Below are 23,304 nucleotides of genomic sequence, written 5' to 3' on the forward strand. Positions count from 1 at the left end.
TGAAGGTATAAATCTCAGTCGCCAAGATGTTGAGCTTCATCCATGAGGCAACTGCTGCCTACACATTGTGTTGTTAGTGAAGCACTGAGGCAGACTTGAGGCTTTGAGCCCTGAGAGAAAAGGCAAGCACTGGCAAACACAGAATTATTGCATCTTAATAACTGGATGTGTGTGTTTACTAAAGCTATGTTGGAAAATACAGAAAACACAGAAAATTTTAAATTCCCTCTATATTGTACCTTCCAAAGATAACCACTTTTAACATTTTCATTTATAGCCTTTCATTTTTTCTTAATGCATAGGTATTTTTCCAGAGGAAATAAAGCACCATGTATTAAGTGAGCAATGTTAGGTAAATTATTTATTCAGAGTCTGATTCCTCCTGAATAAAATAGTATAGTGATACTAAGTTGTTGTGAGATTCAAATGATTTTATATGTGTAACACACTCAGGACTCTGTCTAATGCAAATACTTGCTCACAAAATTACTATGAAGTATACAGTTCTAAATAAGCAATGATTTTCATATTTAATTTACTTGAAAATACTTTGAGAATGTTTGTATTATGGTTTACTCTTACTCCATAATCAAGTTTTAAGTAGAAGACTTCTTTGCCAAATAATTATAAATTGTAAGTATATTAAAATAAATAGAAGTTAGATTCTTATAGTTGAATATTTCACATACCACTCCCCCTCCCCCCACATACACACCTTGAGATCCTTCTAGAAATTATGCTCAGGACTTCCGGTAGCACCATTTGAAGTGAATGCAGAACATTTTAGTGTATAAGTGCTGTGTCTTCCTCTCTTGTCAGAATTAAATTTCTAAAACTTTAAAAGTTCATTTGATATTTAGTTTATTTTAAATTTTTATTATTACAGTGGTTAGTGAATAGTCTTGGGTTAACTTCTTTACAGGTACTCTTATTTCCTTAGTAAAATTTTTTAAAATAAAATTCATGAACTAAATGGTATATACCTCTTTAAGTCTATTGATAATTATTGCTATATTCCTACCAGGTAGCCAAACCCTTCTCACCTCTGAGAGAACCCCCTTATTAGTCTAGAACTGTGGTGATTAAAGTGAGGTCCCAGACTAGTAGCACTTAGCATCCCCTGGGAACTTGGTAGAAATAGTCTCTTTGCCTCCATCTGAGATAAATCAGGAATTCAGAAAAGGATCCCAGAAATTATGTTTTAGAAAGCCCTCCAAAGCTGGGTGTGGTGGCACATGCTGTAATCCTAGTACTTGAGAGGCTGAAACATGAGGATCTCAGGTTCAAGACCAGCCTCAGCAATTTAGTGAGACAACTGAGTGAGAACTTGTTTCAAAATAAAAAGGGCTGCAGTTGTAACTGCTCAGAGACAGAGTGTCCCTGAGTTCTATCTCAAGTACAAAAAAGAAAGCCCTCTAAGTTATTTTGATGGGTGGTTACAAATTATAAAACTTTCTCTAGCAAAATCTAATTTTTATTAAAATATATAGTATGTCTTTTAAGTTTTAATGTAACAAAAACTTGATTGCTATATAATTACTTATAGGGTGATATGTGTTTATTATTGCCTTTCCTTTTTCATGTCCCTCACATAAGTATTAGGAAAGTATCTTTCTTGTTTATTGCTTTTTACCCATTATCTGGGGCCTGCCATGTAGTATACATGAAGTAAATATTTGTTTTCTCTAAAAGCAGGAAAAGACTATTTTTAATTAAGCGGAATATGCACACTTTAGGAACTGTTGCTAATGTGTCCTTGAAACAGCTAAGAATTTGGAAAGAAAAAGTCCATGCACATAGGTAAAAGATAAATGAATCGGAGATATATTTTCCCAATTTGTTTTTATGTTTAACTAGAAAAGTGGGAAGACAACAGCATTAAAATCTTCTCAAACCTCTATAAAGGATAAGCTTTCTTTTTTTCTATTTCTTTTCTTTTCTTTTTTTTCCTGTGTGTGTATGTGGTGCGGTACTAGTGATTGAACCCAGGGGGCATTCTATCTCTGAGCTACACTCCCAGCTCTATTTTTTTATTATTCTGAAGCAGGGTCTCACTAATTTGGGGAGGGCCTCATGAAGTAGCTGAGGCTGGCCATGAACTTGCTAGTTTTCTGTTTTAGCCTCCCAAGTACTGGGAGCATATGCCTCCATGTGCACAAGATGAGCTTTCTTAATGAATCATTACAAAGGAAAATGTGGACAGATTTGTAGATATTAAAAATAAAGGGAATATTAATGGAGAAAAATAATTTGTTTTATTACAAGATAAAAGGTTAGAGTTCAGGTTAGTGTGAGTTCAGATAATACTAATATAAGACCTCCCAAAATCACATCAGATCATTCATAAAAAGTGAAAATACATACTTTATTTTTTATCTATGAAATCAACTAGAAAGAAATTAATTATTCTCTTCCTCCTGTGATTCATCCAGTCATTGCTAACAGGGTACAGAGAAATAAATTTTATGTATACAGATAGTGGGACAAAGTTGAACAACCCTTTTGGGAAGCAGTATGGTAGTACATGTGAAGAGCATTCAGACTATTTAAGCCAGTAATTTAATTTTTGAGAATCATATTAAGTATACTTTCTGAAATACAGAAAATACTTTATAAAGACCCTCTTGACAGCTTTATTTTAATACAGCCTTTTCACCTTTCAGTATATCATTGAAAATGATTTGAAATATAGCATCTCTGATTTTGAGTAACAAGAAACACAGTAAATTTGGTTTAGTATATTAAAATTAAACTTACTTATATGATACTTGAAAATCTTTTCTGACAGGAAGAAATTGTTTTAGCATCTTCATGAGTAACTTTTTTTTTTTAAGCCTAGGCCATTCAGCCCACCTGTAACTTCAAACACCAGCCCACCTCCTTCTGCTCCTTTAGCCCGGGCAGAAAGTTCTTCTTCTATCTCATCATCTACTTCATTGAGTGCTGCCAATACTCCAACAGTAGGTAAGTGGTTATTGTTGACTATAAAATTTAGCATAAAGGATGATCAGGCATATATATATATATATATATTTTTTTTTTTTTTTTTTTGGTGGTACTGGGGTTCCTGGAAGCCCTTCTACCTCCGGGCTACACTCCCAGACCTATTTTTGCATTTTTATTTGGAAACAGGGTCTCCTAAGCCAGCGCGCGGGGCTAGCTTCGAACCTGCGCGATCCTCCTGTCTCTGCCTCCCAAGCGCGGGGATTACAAGCGTGCGCCACCACGCCCGGCCATATATATATTTTTTAAATAGGCTAGTGAAGAATTTAACACTAGAAATTTTGTTTTTCTGGGAACATACCTGACATGGCCACATTTTCTTTTCTACCTCAGCCTTTATTATATGAATAAGAGATTTTTTTTACAGTGGCTATTAAGAATTGATCCAAATTTATAAATTACTGGTCAATATAAATAGGTGAAGGCAAAATAAAATACAGTGCTCTGTGAACAGAGTTTTTTTTGGGGGGGGTGGTACTGGGGATGGAACCCTTCTACCTCCGGACTACACTCCCAGACCTATTTTATATTTTATTTAGAAACAGGGTCTCTTAAGCCTGTGTGGCTGGCTTCGAACTGTGCGATCCTCCTGTCTCCACCTCCCAAGTGCGGGGATTACAAGTGTGTGCCACAATGCCTAGCCAGAGTTGCATTTTTTTGTTTGTTTGTTTTTTGGGCACTAATGGGTACTAGGAATTGAACACAAGGGTGTTCTACCCCTGAGATACATTCCTAGCTCTTTCTACTTTTTATTTTAAGATAGCATCTTTTTAAGTTGCCAAGCTGGCCTTAAAACGTATAGTCTTCAAGCCAGGTGTGGTGGTGCATCCTTGTAATCCCAGCACTTGGGAACCTGAGACAGGAGGATCGCATAGGTTCGAAGCCAGCCTCAGATACTTAGTGAGGTTCTCAGTATAATAGTGAGATCCTGTTTCCAATAAAAAGCATAAAAAAAAAATAGGTCTGGGAATATAGCCTGGAGGTAGAAAAGCCCCTGGGTTCCACCCTCAGTACCACAAAAACAAAAAACGTACAGTTCTCTTGTCTGAGCCTGTGAAGTGGCTGGCATGCACTACTGTGTAGATAGTTGCATTTTTTAAGTTTGTGTTTTAAAAACAGTTGGTTCAGTGAAAAAAATGTGGTTTGGTGCTTTCTTCTTTTCTTTTTTTCTTTTTTCTTTTCTTTTTTTTTTTTTTGGTGGTGGTATTAGTGATTAAATCCAGGGGCATTCTACCTCCAAGCTTATACCTTCAGCCATATTTTATTCTTTATTTTGAAAAACGGTGCTCACTAAGTGGTTGAAACTGGCTGCAAACCTGGGATCCTATTGTATCAGCTTTCCAAGTACTGGGATTACAGGTGTGTGCCACCATGTCCAGCTCAAAAATCATAAGGATTTAAAAATGGCTTTTAGGATGATATAGCTATATAAACCTAAATCTCACCAAATAAATCTGGTATTTTACTTAGTACATCTGAATTTTGTGCAAATTTTTTTTTTGTCATCACCTTTACTCAGTTCTTTCTGTAAGATCTTATTATTTTTCTCAGTGTAAGAACAAAGCACAAAGCAACTTAAAAACAGCAGTTGTGTTTTGGAATCAACAACTTCTCAAATAGCAACTCTGTGAAACCTTGGGTTTAGCCTTTATAGTGCCAATTTCTGATTTGGTAACTGAGCACCAGTTCAGTAGTGCTCAAAATCTGGTCTTTGGACCCGCTTCATCTGGTGAGTTATTAGAATTGTAGATGCTTTTAAATCAGACACTGCGCCAGGTGTGGTACATGCTTGCAATCCCAGCACTTAGGAGGCTGAGACAGGAGGATCACACAGGTTCGAAGCCAGCCTCAGCTACTTAATGAGGCTCTCAGCAACTTACTGAGGCCCTGTTTCCAAATAAAGTATAAAAAAATAGGTCTGGGAGTTTAGCCTGGAGGTAGAAAAGCCCCTGGGTTCCACCCCAAGTACGATAGATAGATAGATAGATAGATAGATCAGACACTGTGGGAGTGGCAATACCAAGCTTTAATGGACCTTCCAGGTACTTCAAATAAATGCTTAGTTTAAGAATAACGCCCTGCCAGGAGTGGTAATGCACACTTGTAATCCCAGCTTTTGGGAGTCTGAGACTGGTGGATCATGATTCGCAGACAGTCTCAGCTACTTAGCAAGACACTTTGCAACTCAGTGAGACCTTGTTTAAAAAAATAAAAGGACTAAAAAATAAGGCTGGGGGTGTAGCTCGAGGAACAATGCCCCTGTGTTTCATCCCCAGTATCGGGGGGGGGGGGAGGAAAAGTGCCCTAATTAAGCTGATTTAATTATATCCAAGTTAACATGTCAAAACTCACATAGGAAAAATAGATCTTGTATGTGTAAAACTCGTAAGTAATACAGGCTGAAAGGAAATATGAAATGGTTTGTTTTTTAAATTTACAAGCATGTTACCATCATATTTTATAACTCTACAGCATTTTTCATCTTTTTACTTCATGTAACTGAATATACTAAAAACTTGTCCCTTTTTTTGGTTTAGTGAACATTTCATTGTTTGTTTTGTTATTTTTGTTCATTGTTAATTTTTATTTCCAGAGAATCTGTTATTTAAATCATAAAAACATAGGCCCTACTATAGCCAGGTACAAAATGCTAAAAATTGAGCTACCGTATGACCCAGCAATATCACTCTTGCTATATATCCAAAAGAATTCAAGTCAGCATACTATAGAGATACCTGCATACCTGGATTTGTTGTGGCACAATTCACAATAGCAAAGCTATAGAATCAGCCTAGGAGCCCATTCAGTAGATGAATGAATAAGGAAAATTTGATATGTAAACAATGGAGTATAATTCATACATAAATAAGAATGAAACTATGTTATTTGTAGGAAAATGGGTGAAGCTGGAGATCATTGTGTTAAGCAAAATAAGTCAGACTTAGATAGTATCACATGTTTTCTCTCATGTGGAATTTACAGGAGAATGACTACATGAAAGCAGGGAATCTATTGAGAAGAGGAAAGGATAGGGAAGAGGAGGGAAAGGCAAGAAAAGGTGATGAGGGGTAGAGTTGATCAAAATATGTTTATGCATGACACAGTAAAACCCGTTCTGATCATTAAAATGTGCTAATTACAATTAATTTATGAAAAAGAAAACTACATTAAAAAATCTGTGTGTGGGTTGAAATCAGGCAGGTAGTCTGTGTAACCAAAATAAGCTTCTGTTCTTTTTCATTATCTGGATTATTCAGAAGGTTTTCTCTTTGTGATGGAAACATTAAATTAATTTTGATTGAGTTGGTGCACACGTATGTTTTCAGCCAGTGCTGGCAATAGGAGAACCAAGCAGGTGTTAGTGATGATGCAGCAAGACAGGTGGAAGTGAACTAAAAGGTTCTTTGTCATGATGTTTATTCATCTCTCTGTTGAGATTTAAAGTTTCAGTTCTTCTTGTTTCTTGAAAATGTTTTCTTTTCCTGCAATATTTTGTTTTATTTAAATATGATAGAAGATGATAATTTGATTGGGACACTCTCTGAAATTGGAAAGCACTGTGAGACATCACCAGGTATTGTATCTTAATATGTGTTGACTAATGATTCTAAAGTGTATCTAAAATGTTTTGTTAACTTTTTCCTTTTCCAGCAATGTGTGGTGTCTCAGAAATCAAGAATAACGCTATGATTAACTATCACAGTTTTGTGCTGATTTTGTCCGATTGCTGTATAAGGGCCATTGATATAAAATCCCCAATTATAAAAACATACATTTTTTTCTTCATTTCCCTATTCTTTGCCTTTGCATGAAGAAGTATTTATTAAACTAAACTACAGAGCCGGGCGTGGTGGCGCGCGCTTGGGAGTCTGAAACAGGAGGATCGCATGGGTTCGAAGCCAGCCTCAGCTATTTAGTGAGGCTTTCAGCAACTTAGTGAGACCCTGTTTCCAAATAAAATATTTAAAAAAAGGTCTGGGAGTATAGCCTGGAGGTAGAAAGCCTCTGGGTTCCACCCCCAGTGCCACTAAAAAAATAAAAATAAACTACAGAGCTACCAGAATCAGAGGAAAAAAGCGATTAAAAGAGATGAATGAATTTATCGGCTTAAAAAAATTATAATAGAGGAAATAAGAAAACTATAGATAGGTGAATTTTGAAATAAATAAGTAGGGGATAGTTGGAAGTGAGCCTCATGTTTTCACTCCTGTGCTGAAAAGAATTATTCATTATAAATACCCATCGTTACAGGAAGGCATCATGTATCTTTATATCAAGTTTACAAACTGTATTTTCAGAATATGTGGTTATCTAAATATGCAGCAATTAAACCAGAATTAGAAACCAAATTCTTACTAAGAATACAAAGAATTTTCATTTCTAAAAAATGAGTTAGAGCAATGTAGTATAAATTTAGAATTTTTAAGGACTTGAATAAATATTTCTTTATTTTGGAATTGTGCTTATGCAATGTGACCTTGAAAGGAGAAAAAAATTAGAAAGCATCAAAGTGGATATATGCCAAGTGTTAAGTAGACTTTGAGTATTTTTCCCTACTCCCCCCCCCCCCCCAGTACTGGGATTGAATCCAGAGGCATTCTACTTCCGAGCTATAACTCCAGCCCCCCCCCCCCCCCCCGTTTTTTAAGTCTCACTTAAGTTGCTGAGGTCCTCACTTTACCTGAGGTTGGCCAAGAACCTGCAATCCTCCTGTCTCAGCCTCCCAAGTACTAGGATTACAGGCCACATGTGCCACATGCCCAGCTTCCCTACTTTCTAACACTTTTCCCTACTTGCCAATATCTTAGTAACAGGCATGATAGCTTATACAGAAACTGTTTTAAGAACTTTTCTGAGCTGGGTGTGATGGTGCACACTTGTAATCTCAGCATTCGGGAGGCTGTAACAGGAGGATTGTGGTCATGGACAGCCTCAGCTACTTAGTGAAGTCCTTTGCAACTCAGACCCTGTTTCAAAATAAAGAATAAAAAATAGGGCTGGGGTGTAGCTCGGAGGTAAAATGCATCTGGGTTTCATCCCCAGTACCACACACAAAAAAAAATTCTGTATATGACCAAAATAGAGGAGAATAACTACTGTTGTTGCCTCCTTTCCTTCCTCCCTTCTTTTTCTAGTACTGAGGATTCATCTCAGAGTCCCTTACTTACTAGGCAAGCACTCTACTGCTAAGCTACAATCCCAACCCTTGTAGAGTTTATTTTTATAGTCAAAGTAGTAGCAAACATGCGTGCTATCCCTGACTGTATGAAAATTCTATTTAAGTGAGTTATTTAAAGAAAAAATAATAATTTCATATTGAATACAATTGCTCTTGTTTTTGATAGGGGAATGGTTTTTAGTCTCTCCTGTGAATACCAAAATTCATCAATGCTCAAGTCACTTATATATTTGTAGTATTTGTGTAAAACCTGCACATATCTTTTTATATACTTTAAATCATGTTTAGGTTACTTATAATACATAATACAATGTAAATTTTATGTATTATGTTGTTATGCTATATTGTTTAGGCAATAATGACAAGAAAAAAGTCTGTTCATTGGACACAGTTTTGCTTCAGATATTTTCAGTCCACTGTTGCATCTGTAGATACATACATAATCTTTTATATGGAGGACCAGCTATATAATTTTATTTAATAAAAATATTTTTGAGCCAGGCATGGTGGCACATACTTGTAATCCAAGTACTTGGGAGGCTGAAACAGGAAGATTAGAGGTTTGCAGCCCACCTCAGCAACTTAGTGAAGCCATCTGCAACTTAGGTCCTGTTTCAAAATAAAATAGAGCTGGGGGTGTAGCTCAGAGGCAGAATACTCCAGGTTCAATCCCCAGTACCACACACCAAAAGAAAATTGTTGGATTGGGGATATAGCTCAGTGGTAGATAGCTTGTCTAGCATGCCTAAGGCCCTGAATTCAATCCCCAGTACTATAAAAGGGAAATCGGGGGGAGGGAGAGGAGAGGGGAGGGAGAGAAATGTTTTTATAATACTTTTTATGAATATTTTATAAAAGTTGTTGTCAAGGACATGAAAAACATTGGGAACTCATGCACTGTTGGTGGGAATGCAAAGTGGTATAGCTGTTGTGGAAAACTATATAGTTATTCCTCAAAAATTTAAAAATAGAATTACAGTGTGATTCATCAATTCCACTTTTTTTTTTTTTTTTTTTTTGCAGTACTGGGGATGGAACCCAGCGTATTCTACCTCTGAGCCACACCCCCAGCCCTATTTTTTAATTCTTTATTTTGAAACAGGGTCTTACTGAGTTCCAAAGGCCTCACTAAGTAGCTGAGGCTGTCTGTGAACCTGGATCCTCCTGTCTTAGCTTCCCAAATGCTGGGATTACAAGTATGTGCCACCATACCCAGCTTTATCAATTCCACTTCTGTGTATTCCCCTCAATTGAAAGCCAGACCTCAAAGAGTTGGTTTTATACCCATTTTATTTTATTTTATTTTATTTTTTTACAGGTCTGGGGATGGTACCCAGGGACATTCGAACTCTGAGCTACACCCCCTGCCTTATTTTTTATTCTTTATTTTGAAACCAGGTCTCACTGAGTTGCAGAGGGCCTCACTAAGTAGCTGAGGCTGTCCGTGAACCGTGATCCTCCGGTCTCAAGCCTCCCGAATGCTGGGATTACAAGCATGCGCCACCACGCCTGGCATTATACCCATTTTATAACAACACTATTCACAGTGGCCAAAAGGTGGAAGCAACTCACCTGTCCATTGAAGGATAGCAAAGTAAAATATATGCATACAGTTTAATATTACTCAACCTTAAAAAGAAAGGATCTTCTGATATATGCTACAGTGTGAATTTACCTTGGGGACATTATACTATCAAGTACTTGGATTCTGCTTATCTGAGATACTTAAGAGTAGTCAACTCAGAGAAAGTAGAATGGCAGTTGCCAGAAGCTAAGGAAAAGCTGTATGGAAGGTTATTGTTTAGTGGATATAGAGTTCCAGTTTTATAGGAGAAAGTTACAGAGATGGACAGTGGTAATGGTTGCACAGTATTATGAACGTATTTCATACTATTTAACTGAGATGAGCCAGGTGCAGTGGCTCATGCTAGGAATCCCAGTACTTGAGAGGCCAAGAAAGACAGGAGAAGCACAGGTTCCAGGCCATTGCATGATAGCTTAGCCCTTATAAAAAATAAGGGCTGGGAGTATAGCTCAGAGAACACCCCTGGGTTCAATCCCTAGTACCATTCAGAAGAAGTGGAGATGATAAATTTTATGTGTTTTATCATGATAAAAGTAATATAAAAAAGTATGTGCTTCATCTTTCTCTACAAATAGGCTTTCCTGAATTCTTGATGGCCCTCTAACTTAGGACAGTGTTAGGAAAAAAAAAGCTAATTTAGATATATAGTGCAAGTTTCCTAGTACACAAATATGTATTTGTGTAGTTGTAGTCAGGTTATAATCAGTTATACTTAGTATGCTTTTTTCCTTAGTATTTTCTCACTTGCTATGTAACTAGTCCCTCTTGATTAGACCTTTCCCCCTTTCTTCCTTCTTCCCTCCTTCCTTCCTTTCCTTTTTTTGTACTAAGGATTGAACCCAGAGTTATTCTACTTCTGAGCTATACCCCTAGCCCTATTTTATCTTTTATTTTGAAATAGGGTCTCACTAAGTTGTCTAGGGCCTCACTAAGTTGCTGTGACTGGCTTCAAACCTGCGATCCTCCTATCTCAGCCTCCCCAGTACTGAGACTATAGGCATAAACCACCATTCCTAATTAGCCACTCATCTTTTACCTAATCTTGTGGGGGGGGGGCACTGGAGATGGAACCCAATGGCATTCTACCTCCAAGCTACATTCCCAGCCCTATTTTTTTTTATCTTTTATTTTGAAATAGGGTCTCAGTAAGTTGTAGAGGGCCTCACTGAGTAGCTGAGGCAGGCCACAAACCTGTGATCCTCCTGTCTTAGCCTCCCAAGGATTGGGAATACAAGTGCATGCCAGCACCCCTGGCACCTGGCACCTAATCAGTCTTTATCTGATCCAAATTTGAATCTCTGTCAACAGTCATTTTTCTCTTCAACCCAGCATCCACTATGTATTCAGTGTGATCTCACTAAATAAGAACGTTTCTTTTGAATGTTATCAGTGGTTTTTCAGTATCGAAAAGAATAAAGTTAAATGTTTTACATTCCCTGATCTGGATCATAAACAACCTCTCTGGCCTCATTTTCATATTTTTCTGTCCAGCCCATCTATCCCTCAGCTCCAGATATATTTCTTTTCTTTTCTCTTTCTTTCTTTCTTTCTTTCTTTCTTTCTTTCTTTCTTTCTTTCTTTCTTTCTTTCTTTTTGGTGGGTCTGGGAATGGAATCCAGGGGCATTCGACATCCGAGCTGCCCTACTTTTTATTCTTTATTTTGAAACCAGGTCCCACTGAGTTGCAGAGGACCTCACTAAGTAGTTGAGACGGTCTGTGAACTGTGATCCTCCGGTCTCAGCCTCTGGAATGCTGGGATTACAAGCTGCACCACCATGCCAGGCTCCCAAATGTATTTCTTTGCAAAACTATTTATAATTCAAAAAGGCATCATTTTTTCATACCACCTTAGCAAAGTGCCTGACCCATTAGTGTTTGGTAAATACAAATGAAGCTGTCCCTAATCCAAATTACTCTGAGATCTGAAACTTCATTTCATATTTTTCAGTTTGGGGATGGTCAAACTTTAGGAAGAGTCTATACAGATATTCTAAAATTAGAGAAACTCCCAAGTATGAAATGGTCCTTGTCCCATGAATTTCATGTAAGGGACATTCCAATGCCTGTGTAGTTGCTATTGTGGTTTTGTGAATAAATTTTCACGTTGTTAAACTTTTTAGTTTTACCTGAAATATTAAATTGTCTCATTTTTGAGGATTTACTTTTCTTAGTGGCCTAGAAGCAGCAGTTCTTGTCTCTGTATGTTTTTTTAATGACTGAGCTATTTTAACTATGAATCAAAATTTCCTCAAAATCTAGAATACCACAAAATCTTCCCAGTCTATCAAGCCAACAAAATATCTTTTCTCAATATTTGTAGGCTCTTGGGGTTAGTTATAAGACAGAGAAAGGTAAAACTGACTTTTATCAACTAACATTCCAGGTAGATTAGTCTGTTTTTCTCTTGCTATAAGAGAATGCCTGAAGCTGAATACTTTATAAAGTGTTCATTTAGCTCACAGTTTGGGAGGCTGGAAGTCCAAATTGGTTGACTTCATTGATTTGGTCTCTGGTGAAAGTCTCCTGGCAGATGTCAGAAAACATCTGAACACTGAGAGTGATCATATATGGTGAGACAGGAATCGAGAGAGGAATTCAGGTGCATTGTTATGCAATGCTATTAACTGCATAACAACTCACTCTCAGGAGAACTCTTTCTAGGAGACCTGCATTCATCCTTTCAGTGGACAGCATGACCAAGGAATTAACTACTTTGCACTAGGCCCCACCTCTTAAAGGCTCTTCAACCCAAACATCACCATTCTGGGAACCAGACCTTCAACATATGAACTACAAGGGATGGGGGAGACAAACCACATTCATATGAGAGCACACCAGATTATCTTAAAAATAATTCAGTCCTTCACTGCTGAGAACCACATCAAATAAAAATAGCTGATGGTTATTAACATTGCATAACATTTATAAAAGAAAAACATACTTTCAAATTTCAGATAGTATTAACCTAGGTTAAAAACTTCTTTTGGACGCCGGGCATGGTGGTGCACGCTTGTAATCCCGTTGCCTGCGAGGCGGAGACAGGAGGATCGCGCTGGTTCGGAGCCAGCCTAGCTGGCTTAAGAGACCCTGTTTCCAAATAAAAAAATATATAAAATAGGTCTGGAAGTGTAGCCCAGAGGTAGAAGGGCTTCCAGGAACCCCAGTACCACCAAAAAAAAAAAAAAAGCTTCACTTTGGAAAATCAGTAGCAGCAGTGGTAAAGCATACATAAGAAGGGTGCACTTGTAAAGAAAAACAGTTCATTTTAGGTTAAAAACTAAAAACAAAAACCTGATAGTGCTATAGCAGGAATATATGCAAGAAGGCTTTGGAAACCATAGTAATAATTTTAACTCTTCAAGTCTAGGGCTTTTTTCCTTCTCATATTTATTAACTATTCTGGGTCTTTGCATTTAAAAGTGAATATGAAGCTGGGCGTGGTGGTGCACGCTTGTAATCCCCGCACTTGGGAAGCTGAGACAGGAGGATTGCACTGGTTCAAAGCCAGCCTCAGCTACTTAGTGAGGCTCTCAGCAACTTAGTGAAACCCTGTTTCCAAATACAATATTAAAAAAAAGGTCTTAGGGTATAGCCCAGAGGTAGAAAGCCCCTGGGTTCCACCCCAGTACCACCAAAAAAAAAAAAAAAGGAATATGATGTGTCTTCCTAATTTCCTCCTTCCCTCCCTTTTTCAATTTGTTTTATGCTGTATTTTTTAATCTCTAGGTTTTTGTTTGAAGTATCATTGAAACCAGTAATAGAGCTTTTTGTGACAATTGTGAATGCAGCTGTCTTGGTATTTTAATATATACCTTTCTGAAGGATTAAACAAATGAATTGTATGTATTCTAGGTGTGTCACGGGGTCCAAGCCCTGTCAGCCTTGGAAATCAGGACACCTTACCTGTGGCAATCGCCCTAACAGAATCTGTTAATGCCTACTTTAAAGGAGCGGATCCCACCAGGTTAGTTTAAAATATATACCTGAGTGCATGGTGGGGGTAGTCAGGGGTAGAATGATGGAGTTTGTGGTAAATTTTAAGAGTTATACTTGGATTCTTTGTAGATTGGACTCTATTTACTTTTTGCTTTCCAATTTAGTCATTTGAGCGTTGTCTTTCAAATTTAAAAATCACTATAATCAGTAGTAAGTGATGACCTTTTCCCTACTTTATTTACATTCCTGCTAAGGCTTTTTGACCAATATAATAAACATCTGATGGCCATGTATTTGGTGAAAATATGACATTTCCTAGAGAAACCTAAAATGCATGTTTATTTTTTAATTTTTATTTTTTATTGTTTGTGGTACTGTGGATTGAACCTAGAAGCATTATACCTCTGAGCTATATCCTCAGCTTTCCTTTTTATTATTTAGTTTGAAACAGGGTCTCAGTAAGTTGTAGAGGGCACCACAACGCTCAGCTAAAAATACATGTTTAATATAAGATTTGCAGAATTGGTTTATCATCTTGTTTTTTTTTTTTTTTTTTTTTTTTTTTTTTTTTTTTTTTTTGGTGATACTGGGAATGGAACCCAGGGGCCTTCTACCTCCTGACTACACTCCCAGACCTATTTTATATTTTTATTTGGAAACAGGGTCTCTTAAGCCAGCTAAGGCTGGCTTCGAACCTACGCAATCCTCCTGTCTCAGCCTCCCAAGTGCAGGGATTACAAGCATGCACCACCACGCCCAGCATCATCTTGCTTTTAAGAAAATTATATTGGGCAAAAAGACGATTTCTGATTTTCTGGAGTAATATTACTTTTTTTTTTTTTGTTGCACTGCAGATTGAATTCATGGCCTTGTGCTTGCTGGGCAAGTGCTCTACCATTGAGCTATATTCAGTCCTTGAGTAATATTTATTCATGAAATTACACGTATTCATGAAATATGTGTAAGACTGAGATAAGCACTAAGCATATTTCAGTAAACAAAACAAAGTTCCCTAATGAGCTTGCATGATAGTAAGGAAAAACTAATAAATAGATACATGTTTGAGTATTGATAAATGCTGTGGAAAAAAATAAACCAGAGTAAGAGAGTAGAGAATAACTGGGGGTAGGAGGCTACTATTGTAGATATAACAAGCAGGGAAAAATCTTTCTGAAGTTAATTTAAGCAAATATTTTTAAAATAGAGAGGTATAAGTATGCAGATATGTGAGGGAAGACTATTGAAGGAAAAGGGAACCAGCAAGTAGAAGGTCTGGGTAAAAGCATGCTTGGCATGTTCAGGAACCAGCCAAAGGAGAGCCATGTCATTGAGCACAGGAGTAAACATAGGGAGAGCAGTTATATGGGAAGGCTTGGCTTTGAGTAAAGAAATGATGAGATTATATTTTTGAAGGAGTTTCCTGGCTCCTATGTAGAGAAAAAACTGGAGGAAATTAGAGTAGATATGGAGAGGGTTAGAGGATTAACTTTTCAAGTGTAGATGAGAGATGATGGTGTCTTGAGTAAGGGCATTAGCGGAGGAGGTGGTGAGTAATAATGAGATTATGAATATATTTTGAAAAGAGTTGTTAAGATTTGCTGAGGGAGTATTTCTGAAGTTGGAGAATTGTTGGAGATGTGCTACCAGACCGAATGCTTAGTTTGAAATACTTGTTAAGTAATTTTAGTGGCAATGTTGAGTCGATAGAGGATGCATGATTCTGGAGTTCAGTAAGTCCAGGCCAGAGATAGACTATTTGGTAGTCATTAGTTTATATATAATAATCAATGTCAGGAGCTTTAAAGTAGATAGAAAAGAGATTGGAGAATTAAGTCCTGGTCTCCTCCAGTACTGAAAACAGTAAGATAAGAATGATCCAGCAAAGGAATTTGAGGTAGCAAGCAACAAGAGAGGGGAGGAGAAAGCCAATAAGAGCATTGTCCAGAAACTATATGAGTAAATCATTTCATGAAGGGAGGTGTGAAGTTATATGTGATGCTGTCAAGAGGTCAAGAAAATTGACCATTGGCAATATGAAGGCCATTGGTGGCTTTCACAGGAACAATTGTAGTTTGATGGTGATGAAAGCCTGCTTGGAGGGGAATGCAGGAGTAGGAGTTTGATGGTGATGAAAGCCTGCTTGGAGGGGAATGCAGGAGTAGGAGATGACAGATTTAAACATCTGTGTTTGAAATAACAAGTTTAGATAATTCTTTGGAAGTTTTGCTCTAAGTGGTAGCAGATAAATGGAATGATAATAGGACTGAGATGGCAGAAATAGAGGAGAGTTTTATTTATTTTAGTTTTATGTGTTTATGTAAAGATGATACGCATATATCTATATGATGGAAAAAATACTTATGGAAAATAAAGACCTACAGAAAAGAGAACTGATAATTCCTGAGTGAGGTCGATCAGTATGTAAGAGGAAGTAATCTCCAATGCAGAATCAGTGTGATTGGCCTTCATTGCAGAAATCTTTTGAAACAGGAAGGAAGCCAGAAAATACTGATAAAGATTTAGGTAGATTAGGAGTTCATTGCGAGAGTGTGAAGAAGTTCTTTGCTGATTTTATTTCTTCAGTAAGATTAAAAGCACAATCATCATCTGAGAGCAGGGAGAAGGGAACGTTTGGGGCTATAGGAGAAACAGAGCGTCTAGACACGGACATGCTATAGAAATTACCAGGTCACACTAAGAAGGCAGGTTGAGAGTTTGGGCTTTGTGGTTATATTTTTCTCTCTAGTCACATTCAGCTGTGCAGATGTGGATACAGAGGTGGATTTAGTCAAAACTCTTGTTTCATCAAGCAGTCACAGTGAAAGAAGAGCAAGAGAGGGTATCTTTTAAAAGAGAAGCATGTAATGATGGATTCAAAAATTCAAAGATAGGAAGTGAGGATATGAAGGGTGAGTGAAAGTTAGTGAAAAAGCTGGCAGGACACACTGTGGAGATTTTGATGATGTTGGGGAATTATTTTAGATAAAAGATAATAGATAAAGTGAAGTAGAGAAACAGGAAGTGGTGAGGGAGATGAGTGAGAGTGTGAAATTGAGATTATGGAGGGGTTTTTGGTAGCTGAAGGAGACTGGAAAGATCATTGAAAGTAAGGAGCTGAAGAACTAGGTGACCAGGATACTGAAAGGACCATTTCATGGATACTGAAATCACTGAAATTATGAGAAGTGGTACAGAGGCAGACTGGCAGTGAGCCAGAACTTCTATTTCCAGGAAATGAAAGGGAGTGTTGAAAGTGACTTGGAAGGGAAGGTTGTTGAGTAGTGTAGTCTAATGCATGAGATTTATTTTTTTTTAATTAAACAATTTTTGTGTGTGTGGTACTGAGGGTGGAACCCAGGGGCTTTCTACCTCCAGGCTATACTCCCAGATCTATTTTATACTTTATTTGGAAACAGGGTCTCACTAAGTTACTGAGAGCCTCACTAAGTAGCTGAGGCTGGCTTCGAATCTGAGATCCTCCTGTCTCAGACTCCCAAGTGCAGGGATTATAAGCATGTGCCACCATGCCCGGTCGGTGAATGAGTTTTAAAAGAAAAAGAAATACAGGCTGCAAGAAGCAAGGAATATATTTACCACCATCATCACCAGGCCTAGTGATTTGTGGGGTTTGAGAGGAAAAATAGCTCCAACTAGGGATAGTGTTACATCTACAGGATGGTTACTGCAAAAAAGTAAATATCATTACCATTGTGCTTTCATTGTGTTTGGAGTTTAATTCCAGAAAAATGTTGTTACTAGATGAGTATGACATTTCCTCCTGGAATCATTTTTACAATTAAATTGAAAAAATAACTCATTTTGGTAATTATGATAAAGGATATCATGTGTATTTGCATGCACACACATATACACACATATATGTATGCCTTTTAAAGTAAATATAGCTTTTAAGTGGAGATTAAGCATCTTATTTAAGCACTTGTCAACATCCCCAATTTCAGGTGTATTGTAAAGATTACTGGTGACGTGACAATATCATTTCCAAGTGGAATTATTAAAGTCTTTACTACCAATCCCTCTCCAGCTGTTCTATGCTTCAGGGTGAAAAATATTAGCAGACTTGAGCAAATTCTTCCAAATGCACAACTTGTGTTCAGGTTTGTATACTTTTGAAGTTTCTTTTAAAGAAATGTTTTTCTTTTTTAAAACTGTTGTCTTTCATTTTTGTTTTTATTGTTAGTGATAGTTACTTGTAAAGCCTTCTGTTTTACTCCCATCTCATTTTTCAGGCAAGCCTCTGTTGTGTTCCATCCTTTATCCCCTAATCTTAGTTTTCCTTCATCCCACCTTTTGGCTCATTTCTGCAGTCTTTCCTGTTCACCAAATTACTATATAGAAGCAAAAGAAAAAAATAAGTCAAATAAAGTAACAAAAATGTTTCTTATTACACATAGTGACCCATCACAATGTGATTCCAACACAAAAGATTTTTGGATGAACATGCAAGCTGTTACTGTCTACCTCAAGAAGCTATCAGAGCAAAATCCAGCTGCTTCTTACTATAATGTAGATGTATTAAAGTATCAGGTGAGTGTAATGTCATTTTAAAAACTCTAGAACATTAACCAATGGAATCTACCATATTACTAAATGAATATATGTCATAGCCAAATGAGGTTCATTCCAGGAGTGCAAGTAAGTTTCAGAATAAGAAAATGTTTATAAATGATAGGATATTTCAACCAGTTTTGATTTGAAAATCATGTATTTGTGACTAAAATACTAAGTAAGTGTAAGTACATGAAATTGTACTTAACCTTTTTCAAAAGACCAGCAGGAGCAGTCCTATTATATAATAAAACACATAAAAAATTAAAGTCAGGTATTCCATAAACACTCATTCCTGTTAATACTAACAGGATTGAAGATTTTTCTATATGTTAGCCAGTACAGTTGAATGAGAGAATAATATAAGCAGTAGTACACATCAGAAAAGTGGTACCAGAATTGTTACTCACAGGTAATATATTTCTAGAAAACTCAAGAAAAACAGTTAGAAAACTATTTTGTAAAAGTGGCCAACTTAAAAAATTAATATAAAAATTAGTAATCAGAAAAACGATATAGAAAAATATTCACACTAAAAAATAGGAAGAGGCCAGGCACAGTGGCGCAGATTATAATCCTAGTACTTGGGAGGCTGAGACAGAAGGATAGCAGGTGTGAAGCCAAGCCTCAGCAAGTTATCAAGGTCATCAGCATCTTAGTGAGACCCTGTTCCCAAATAGAAGATAAAATAGGGCTGAGGTGTAGCTTGGAGGTAGAATGCCCCTGGGCTTAATACCTAGCACCTCAAAAAAGGGGAGAAAATAACACTATCCTTGTGGACTTGAATTTATTTGTTTCTTTATTTTGAAACTGGAATATATATATTTATTTTTGTGGTACTGGGGATAGAACCCAGGGGCATTCTACCTTTGAGCTGTACCCATAGATCCTTTTTTTAAAATTCTTTATTTTGAAACAAGGTCTCACTGAGTTGCAAAGGGTCTCACTAAGTAGCTGAGGCTGCCTGTGAACTGTGATCCTCCTGTCTCAGTCTTCCAAATGCTAGGATTACAAGTGTGCACCACCACGCTCGACTTAGACTGGAATATATTTAGAAGGATGTATTTTTTTTTTCATTTAAAAGAAGATACATATTATAAAAAGTTTAGTTGTTTCTAAATTAACTTAAAAATTTAAAGGAATTCTGATCAGATACTCTATAGCTGCTGTGTCTTGTTTATGTTTGAAGGTTGATAATCATTTTTATGTTCCATGGAAGAAAAAAGCTTGAAAGACTGACTCATAAAGTGTTTAAACAGTAAAATTGAGTAATATTGGACAGGCCCACTGGTACATACCTGTAATCCCATTTTTTAGGAAGCTGAGAGAGGAGGATCACATATTTGAGGCCAGTCTCAGCAGCTTAGTGAGACCCCGTTCTAAAATAAAAAGGGTTGAAAGGTTTAGCTCTGTGAATGCCCTGGGTTCAATTCCAAGCACAGTAAGAATAAATAAAAAACAGAGGAATATTTTACCTTTAATGGGAAAACTTATAAGCACCGTTATTTAAAATAGTTTAGAGCTGGTATAAAAATAGATGGCCAGATGAATGGGATAAAGTATCCAGAAATAGATCTAAAAATAAATGGGAATTGTTTATATGACAAAGTAGCATTTCAATGCAATGTGGAAATAATGGATTTTTTAATAAATAGTATGGGGAGAGCAAGCTAGACATTTGGGGGGGGGATTAAGTTGAATCCTTAACTCAGAATAAAATCCATATGTATCAAAGGCTTAATAATAATAAATGAAGCCATGAAGCAACTAAAATAAACCATGAATGAATATATGTCCATCTATGTGTATGTATGTATGTATGTATGTATGTATGTATACCTATGTTAATTTTTAAGTATGGGAGACCTTTTTAAGTATGATGTAAAACCTGGAAGGTATATAAGAAGACAGTGAGATATTTAATGTGAAAATAAATAAATGTACATTTATAAAGTATTTGTTTTAAAAAAAACTCTTAAACAGAATCAATATTTTTAGGGAACAATATTTGCAACACATAAAATAGATCATAGGGAAAGTCACCCTACACTGAGATTGCATCTTGCCCAAGTTAGAATGGAAAAGAGTACAAATAGCAGTAAATGCTGATGAGATGCAGGAGGAAAAGGAACTTTTAATACAGATTGTGGGAATGTAAATTAGTATAGCCATTATGGAAGTCACGTGGAGGTCCCTCTAAAAGCCAAAAATAGATCAATCATTGTCCATCTATATCACTGTTTGGTATTTATCCAAAAGAATTAAAGACAGCATATTTTGGAGATATACACACATGTATATTTATTGCAGCATAATTCACAATAGCCTATAGTTATGGACTTAGCCTAGGTGTCTGTTAATAGATGAATGGATAAATAAAATGTGTATATACACACATAAGTGTGTGTATACACACATGCGTGCACACGTACATACAGTGGAGTTTTATTGAGCACTAAAGAACAATAAAATCATGTCATTTTCAGGGGAAAAAAGGATGGAACTGGAGATCATAATTTTGAGCAAAATAAATCAGAGAGAAAAGTATTTTATGTCTTCTCTTATATGTGAAATATAGAATGAAAGAAAGAATATGTTCCTATAATACCAGTACTTGGGAGACAGACAGGAAGATTGCGGGTTGGAGGACAGCCTCAGCAATGTAGAGACTCACATCAACCTAGCAAGACTATTGCAAAACAAAATAAAAAGGGCTGGAGATGTAGCTCAGAGCTAGGATGCCCCTGGGTTCAATCCCCGGTACCTCTACTACCAAATAAGAAAACGGACTTCATTAAATTAGAAGGAAGGCTAGTAGGGTAGAGAAAGAGCATTAGGGGAAGGTAGAAAGGAGAGTAGAAGAGGTGTTAGGGAATGAAACTGATAAAGGTTTTTTTTTCCTTTGCACACATATGCATAATGAAACCCCACCATTTTAGCCAGGTGTGGTGGCCTGTAATCCCAGTACTTGGGAGACTGAGATAGAAAGATCAACTCAGGTTCTAGGCCAGTGGCACAGGGTAATTTAGCAAGACTCTGTGTTTCAAAATAATAAAGTAGGGATGGGGTTTCCCAACTTTGTTCTCTTAGAACAGCCCTGGGTTTAATCTTCAGTACCACAAAATAACAAGAACACTCTCCGTTTTGTATAATTGATATGTAGTGTTTTGTTTTTTTTTTTTTTAAAGGTAGACTACAGGGATTATCCCACAGAGAGCCCTTATAAATTGGCAAATAAAATGTAAATAGCTAGGTGTGGTGACACATACCTGTAATCCCAGTACTTAGGAGGCTGAGGGGAGGATCACAGGATCTTGACCAGCCCCAACAACTTAGCAAGACTCTCAGTAACCTAGTGAGACCCTGTTTCAAAATTTAAAAAAATTATAAAGGGGCCTGGGGTGTAGCTTGGAGATAGAATGCCTCTGGGCTCAATCTCCAGTACCCATACCCCAAATGAATAGTAACTCAATAGATAACTTAGGGAAAGATGCTCTAGTCACTAGTAAAAATAAGGCAGTGTGAAGTATCACTTTTAGCCAACCAGATTCACAAAAATGGAAGATTGTTCTATTTAGTATTAAGGGATATGACCACCTGATAATATGAATAAAAATGAACAGAACCTCTTAGAAGATAGTTGTATTAGTTTGCTGGATGGGTATAACTTTAATTTAATTCTGCTTCCTTAAATCTGTTCTTCAAATCACATTAAGCCAGGCATGGTGGCACACACTTGTGATCCCAGCATTTGGGAGGCTGAGACAGGAGAATTTTAGGTTCAAGGCTAGCTCATGGTAACTTAGACCCTGTTTCAAGAGAAAAAAAAGTTAAAAGGGCTGGGAAGTGTAGCTCAGTGTTAGAATGCCCTGGGTTCAATTCCCAGTATTACACACACACACACACACACACACACACACACACACACACACACACACGGAGGGATAGTTAAGATATTCACTGCAGAATTGGTTAGAAACCATTTATATACACAACAGCAGAGGAGAGTGATTAAATGCATTATTTTGACCATTAGAAAGAATGAGATGGAACCAACTTTGCATATGCCTAAAATGTCTGGAAGGATTTATACCACTAATTTTAACAATGGGGAATGCCAAGGTATAGGCTGTAGATGTAGCTCAGTGGTAGATCTCTTGCCTAGCATGTACAAGACGTTGGGTTCAGTCAATTTTCAGCACTGCAAAAAGAGAGAGACAGAGACAGCCAAGGAGTAGATTTCTTATTTTGATAAACTTTATTATTTAGTTTGAATTCTTAATAGGATAATTGTACTTAAATGACATATGTTATAGAAGATAAAATTTTATGTTTGTAGAAAACACATACTTAAAGAATAAAAAGTTGCTGCCACTTAGCTGGTCATGGTGGCGCACTCTTGTAATCCCAGCATTCAGGAGGCGAATACTGGAGGATTCCAGTTCACAGACAGCCTCAGCTACTTAGCGAGGCCCTTTGCAACTCAGTGAGACCCCGTTTTAAAAATAAAAACACAAAAAAGTAGGGCTGGGGGTGTAACTCAGAGGTAAAATGCCCCTAGGTTCCATATCCAGTACTGCAAAAAAAAAAAAAAAAAAAAAAAGCTGCCATGTAAGTTGACTTGAAGTTTATTAAGTATTTATTTATTCCTTGATTTAGCAGATATTTGTTCCATTCTAGCTAGTGGCTGGGAGGACAGGGAGACAGGAAAAATAATACGTAAATAATGCTGTATGTTAGAAAATAAATGTCATAGAGAAGATTAAGAAAAGTATGAAGTTCTCACCCCAGGTAGCCTCCCCTCTTTTCTCTCTCTCTTCTCTTCTCTCTCTCCCTCCCTCCCTCCCTCCCTCCCTCTCTCTCTCTGTCTTGTACATGCTAGGTAAGCACTCTACCACTGAGCTATATCCCAGCCCAGGGTGGCCTTTCAAATGGCTTGAAAAAGAGCCATTTGAGCAAGAAGCTGAGGAAGGAATTATACCATTTACTATGGGTCATATGATTAAAGCCAAATATTTAAAGTTGGACGTA

The 23,304-nt window shown here is 37.0% G+C and overlaps 1 protein-coding gene across 2 annotated transcripts in view; it reads left to right on the plus strand.

The window, feature by feature from the left end:
• The window catches only part of FCHO2 (FCH and mu domain containing endocytic adaptor 2), a gene marked incomplete at both ends in the record, with an annotated part of 128,266 nt that overhangs the window by 98,577 nt on the left and 6,385 nt on the right, over positions 1 to 23,304 (plus strand). For both annotated transcript variants that reach the window (XM_080690658.1, XM_080690659.1), the window contains 4 exons: positions 2,835 to 2,964; positions 13,621 to 13,732; positions 17,667 to 17,822; positions 18,120 to 18,252. In XM_080690658.1, the coding sequence (XP_080546784.1) occupies positions 2,835 to 2,964; positions 13,621 to 13,732; positions 17,667 to 17,822; positions 18,120 to 18,252 (531 nt within the window). The remainder of the gene's footprint in view (positions 1 to 2,834; positions 2,965 to 13,620; positions 13,733 to 17,666; positions 17,823 to 18,119; positions 18,253 to 23,304) is intronic.

The sequence above is a fragment of the Muscardinus avellanarius genome (assembly GCF_963383645.1).
Source record: "Muscardinus avellanarius genome assembly, chromosome: 1".
Lineage (NCBI taxonomy): Eukaryota > Metazoa > Chordata > Mammalia > Rodentia > Gliridae > Muscardinus > Muscardinus avellanarius.